Source organism: Pangasianodon hypophthalmus, chromosome 3 (genome assembly GCF_027358585.1).
Source record: "Pangasianodon hypophthalmus isolate fPanHyp1 chromosome 3, fPanHyp1.pri, whole genome shotgun sequence".
Lineage (NCBI taxonomy): Eukaryota > Metazoa > Chordata > Actinopteri > Siluriformes > Pangasiidae > Pangasianodon > Pangasianodon hypophthalmus.
In genome coordinates this window covers 32,644,318-32,649,317 of record NC_069712.1, presented here as the reverse complement: position 1 = coordinate 32,649,317, position 5,000 = coordinate 32,644,318, and the positions used below count along the sequence as shown (strand labels likewise).

The 5,000-nt window shown below is 42.9% G+C and overlaps 1 protein-coding gene across 2 annotated transcripts in view; it reads left to right on the top strand.

Annotated features, from left to right (window-relative positions):
* brf1a (BRF1 RNA polymerase III transcription initiation factor subunit a) overlaps positions 1-5,000 on the top strand; it is a 45,378-nt gene that overhangs the window by 28,271 nt on the left and 12,107 nt on the right. For both annotated transcript variants that reach the window (XM_053232615.1, XM_034302823.2), the window contains 3 exons: positions 3,341-3,402; positions 3,794-3,875; positions 4,985-5,000. The exon at positions 4,985-5,000 is cut by the window's right edge and continues 40 nt beyond it. In XM_053232615.1, coding sequence (XP_053088590.1) covers positions 3,341-3,402; positions 3,794-3,875; positions 4,985-5,000 — 160 coding nt within the window. The remainder of the gene's footprint in view (positions 1-3,340; positions 3,403-3,793; positions 3,876-4,984) is intronic.

Here is a 5,000-nt window from a genome sequence, read left to right as displayed (position 1 = left end):
TCACACTAGTGCAAGTGTAGATAGTAATCATTTTACAATAAATGTACTAAAATGAATAATAAATGAATAAATAAAATCTTTAAGTTGAAACTGTATTAAAGTCGGACAATCCCACACATTTCTCTTTCTTTAAATGCGCACTGGTGAAGTTGGTCAAACTTGTGAACAGATTCAATTTAAATTTGAGGAAATTTTCTCAAAACAATCTTAGAATTAAATTAAAGTCCTTTCAGTACAATTGCAGTCTTTGATGCAGTTATTCCTGACGTTTCCAGAAGTATTTACGTTATATACCTGTACTTCATCCACCCAGTACTCTAGTTGTTCCTTCCCTTTATTCTTTTTAAAGCTAATAAATCTCTCAGAAGTTTTGTATCATTCTATCCTAACTCTGAATGTTGTTGTTGTTGTTGCAGATCATTGGGCTGTATATTTAATTTGGCACAGTTTTCATGCTGGACGTCCTTCCTGACGCAGCCCTCCCCAGTTTTATCCAGGCTTTGGCCCGGCACGGAGAGTGCACTGTTATGTGCAACCCCATTGGCTGGGAATCGAACCCAGGCCACAGCAGTGAGAGCGCTGTGGACTAACCACTAGTCCTCCAGGGACCCCTGTCCTACCTCTGAATGTATGTTGCCTAAACAGAGAAGCTCCCTGTGCCGTGTTCTGTACACACGAGCGTCAGACGCTTGTTATTTTCTAATCAGTGGAGAGTAAAGCCCTCAGCCGAGGTTTAAACTCAGGACTCGGTGAGGATAGAGCTAGACCTTAGACAGCTGATCCACTCAGGAGCTTTTGGTTGATTAAAATCAAGTCATGTTATGTCCTGCTGTTTCATATCACATTGAATCTGCACAATTTGAATTTGAATCTGAATTTCAAAAGACCTCAGCTACTTAATCAAGTATGAAGATCACTATCATATCCCTGTCATCGTCTTTACACCTGCTTTCTCTTATTTATTCTCTAACACTTCATTTTTGTCATTATACGGTACACCTGTGCACAGAGGTAAAGAAGTAATTTTTTTTAATTAAACATTAACCTTTCTGTTATATTAAGGCTTTTACATTAAGCTTGGATTCATTTGATAAAGTTTAACGATGCTTTAAGCCCAGATGCACTAAAGATGATAAATAGGGAGTGCAGTCGTATAACAGAGGAATGGTAGTGTGGAAGGATGAAGTCGTGGTGATCTGTGTGTGTGTGTGTGTGTGTGTGTGTGTGTGTGTGTGTGTGTGTGTGTATGTGTATGTGTATGTGTGTATATCAGTAGTTCTATATTGAAAAGGGATATTAAGGGGAAATGTGTGTGTGTGTGTGTGTGTGTGTGAAATGCTGGAGTAGCAGGTAAACAGGTGAAGAGCCCTTTGGAGTGAGATGACACAGACAGAAAGAGAGAGAGACAGAGACAGAGAGAGACAGAGAGAGAGTTTTGTCTGTAGTCAGAATGAGAAGCAGGCCTGACAGGTGTGTGCTGTCTCCTCGTGTCATCTCTAATTTGTTATGTGTATTGCTTGAGCTCTTTCTTCTCCTCCTTCTTTTCTCCTTCCTTTGTTCTTTCTGAAGTCAGTCCAGGTGGGCCATGATTACAGTGTTTCTCTCTCTCTCTCTCTCTCTCAGCACCTGGGTTTGTTCCCTCTGTTGTGGTTTGTCTGTTTCTTTTTAACTCTTGTTCTGTTTAAGTGCAGTAACTAATCTGTACAGTCTGATGATCCCTGACCACATCAGAGATCAGACATCAAACACACACACACACACACACTGAAGCACACAGCAGGATTTCATAGGGGAAGCATTAAAAGCTGTGTATCTCTTCTTCTGCATCAATAAGATGTGCACTTAGACAGGCACTGAGGCCACGCCTCCTTCACTGGCACTGATGGGTACTGAGGCCACGCCTCCTTCACTGGCACTGATGGGTACTGAGGCCACGCCTCCTTCACTGGCACCGATGGGTACTGAGGCCACGCCTCCTTCACTGGCACCGATGGGTACTGAGGCCACGCCTCCTTCACTGGCACCGATGGGTACTGAGGCCACGCCTCCTTCACTGGCACTGATGGATACTGAGGCCACGCCTCCTTCACTGGCACTGATGGGTACTGAGGCCACGCCTCCTTCACTGGCACTGATGGGTACTGAGGCCACGCCTCCTTCACTGGCACTGATGGGTACTGAGGCCACGCCTCCTTCACTGGCACTGATGGATACTGAGGCCACGCCTCCTTCACTGGCACTGATGGGTACTGAGGCCACGCCTCCTTCACTGGCACTGATGGGTACTGAGGCCACGCCTCCTTCACTGGCACTGATGGGTACTAAGACTGACAGTTACAGAGGCCACATCTCCTTCATTGGGAGTGGTGAGCACTGGGGCCACGCCTCCTTTACTGATATTAATAGACATAGTATGAAAAGCAATGAGGCCACACCCCCTCCTGTGAGTGACAGTCACTGAAGACATGATTATGGTGTATGAAAGGCGGACAAAAATCTGTTCATGAAAATAAATAAAATGAACCGTTTTTACCTTCTGTCACAGTGAGCATGGCAGTATTATTATTATTATTATTATTATTATTATTATTTAATATTGCGTCTTCAGCTCCACTGCTGCCTGTTTAAAAAGTTAACACTTAGCTCTTACACACTCCAGCCTTCCCCCTTCTGTACATCACTAACACACAGAGAGAGAGAGAGAGAGAGAGAGAGATGGAGTGCGGGAAGTGTGTATGGAGAAGTTGTGCACATCATGGAGGACTTGTGAAGCGTTGCCAGAAGGCCTTAGGCTTTTTTTGGAAGAGAGGTTAGAGAAAGAGACATGAGGAATGGAGGGAGGGGAGGAAGTGAGGAAGGAAAGAGAGATGTAAAGGAGGTAGAGGGAGCCCTGAGGCAGGCGCACACACACTTCACACACACACACACACACACACATACACAAAACACTCAATTACAATGACCTCGGCAGGAAGCAGTGGGCACGGGCGGTCTGCGCATAATCGACACACACGTGCATGTGCTCTGCATTCACACTGGCAGCGGCTGCTTTTTTTCACATAACACATCACTCAAAACTCTATACGCTGGACACTAGCAGTTTGTCTTCACTGCTGGTTGCCATGGTTTCATGGTAGCACCTTGCTACAGCTAATGCAAGGTGTGATCTCTGTTACAAATGTTACACATGCTAGCAAATTTGCATACCAGTGCACTTGCATACTCGAGTTTTGAATCTTTTTTTTTTTTTTGTTTACAAAACCGTAATGAGACATCAAGGAGGAGTCTTTTGAGTTCAGGAAAACTTTAAAATGTTAATATGATTTGTTTTGGTTTACAGAGCAGACGGCGGACGGCGGTGAGCTGGACCTGAGCGGGATCGACGATGACGAGCTCGAGTGGGTGAGTGTGACCTCCTCCGACAGGCTAACCGGGAAACGCTCGTCATTCATCATTCATTTCTGAAGGTAGAACGATAAATCGAACGCATGTGATCTGTAAAAGCCTCACTGAGCAGAAGCAGCCCAGCTGTGATTAGTGATTGATTTCACTGTGTGTTAGTGATTAGACGTATTAGCGCACACACACGCCGTGACATTTCCATCAGTGATGCTCATTTTCACATGCGTGAGTGAAAGGTGAAGCCTGATGAGACACCTGCTTCGCTTTTGATCGTGTGTGTGTGTGTGTGTGTGCGTGTGCGCGCGGGCGCGTGTGTGTGCATGGAGTTCTACACACTGACAAATGAACAGAACATCAGTGTACAATCTCTGTTTTTTTCTCTCATCCTCAGTACATCCTCAATGAGAAGGAGGTGAAGATTAAAACTGAGCTCTGGATGCTGGAGAACGCAGACTACCTCAAAGAACAGAAAGGTGGATATTCTTTTTTTAACCAAAAATGCACTGTGCATTTATTTAGTTATTCATTATGATTCAGCCACTTCTCTTCTGCTTTCTTTAATTTATTCATTAATGATTTATTTATTAATATGAATGAAACATAATAGGAAAAAGACTTTATTTAAAAAATACAACAAGCGAGCAATACAACAAACGTAATTACTGAGTCAGCAGAACACACGCATTTCTGAAGCACGGACATTGCTCTCCTCATAATCCCTCTTTCCCTCTCTCAATCTTTGCAGTATATCTTGCAGTAGAAATGGTTCTGTACATCATAGACACACTGCCTGCTCTTACGCTTTGCCATTTTCCCAATCTGGCAACCCGGTCGTTAAAATGTGCCCATATGGCTGTGTATTGGCGCTTGTGGCAGTTCTGATTTTTAACCACTAGGCGTAGTGATGAGTCTGTGGAAGTGAAGTGGGGCAGTGTGCATGCTGCCCCACGACTGAGCAGCATCAAGAAACGTGAGCAAATCAACTGAAATATCTGTCAAATAATAACATTTATTAAATTCATTAGTGACTCAAAAGAGGTAATCTGTATAATTTCAGTGGAATTTAAATTGTATGGACATGTGATTCAGGACTTTATGAAGATTAATATTTGTTGAATTATTGATATAAATGGTGGCTCTGCATCAGCTGCCCCTTTGGAGGAGTCGCCTCTCTGCTGAGTTTCCTTCATTATCCCCTGCTGTAAAATGTTTACATCTACTCAGTATAGATTGTGAATTGTGAATAATCCGTTTTTCGTACAAATTCTGGGTTGCCAGATTGGATCCACTATTTTCAGACTGAATCGCGAGTTTCAATGCAAATCCGCCCTGAAATAGAACTGACCAAGTTACAACAGTCGTAAAGCTGTATTTTTCTGATAACGGTAAATAAAACTAATCCGTTTGGGGGAATTCTCCTGCTCTGGCAACACTTAATGAATTGGTGGCGCTATAAATAAACAGATAACAATAGTAAAAAAAAATAAATAGATAAAAGCTTCAACATTGTGTTATTATGGTGCACTGGTTATTTTTTTTATGATGAAAGACATTGGGAAATAATTATTATGTGTGTGTGTAGAAAAGGAGGAGAGAAT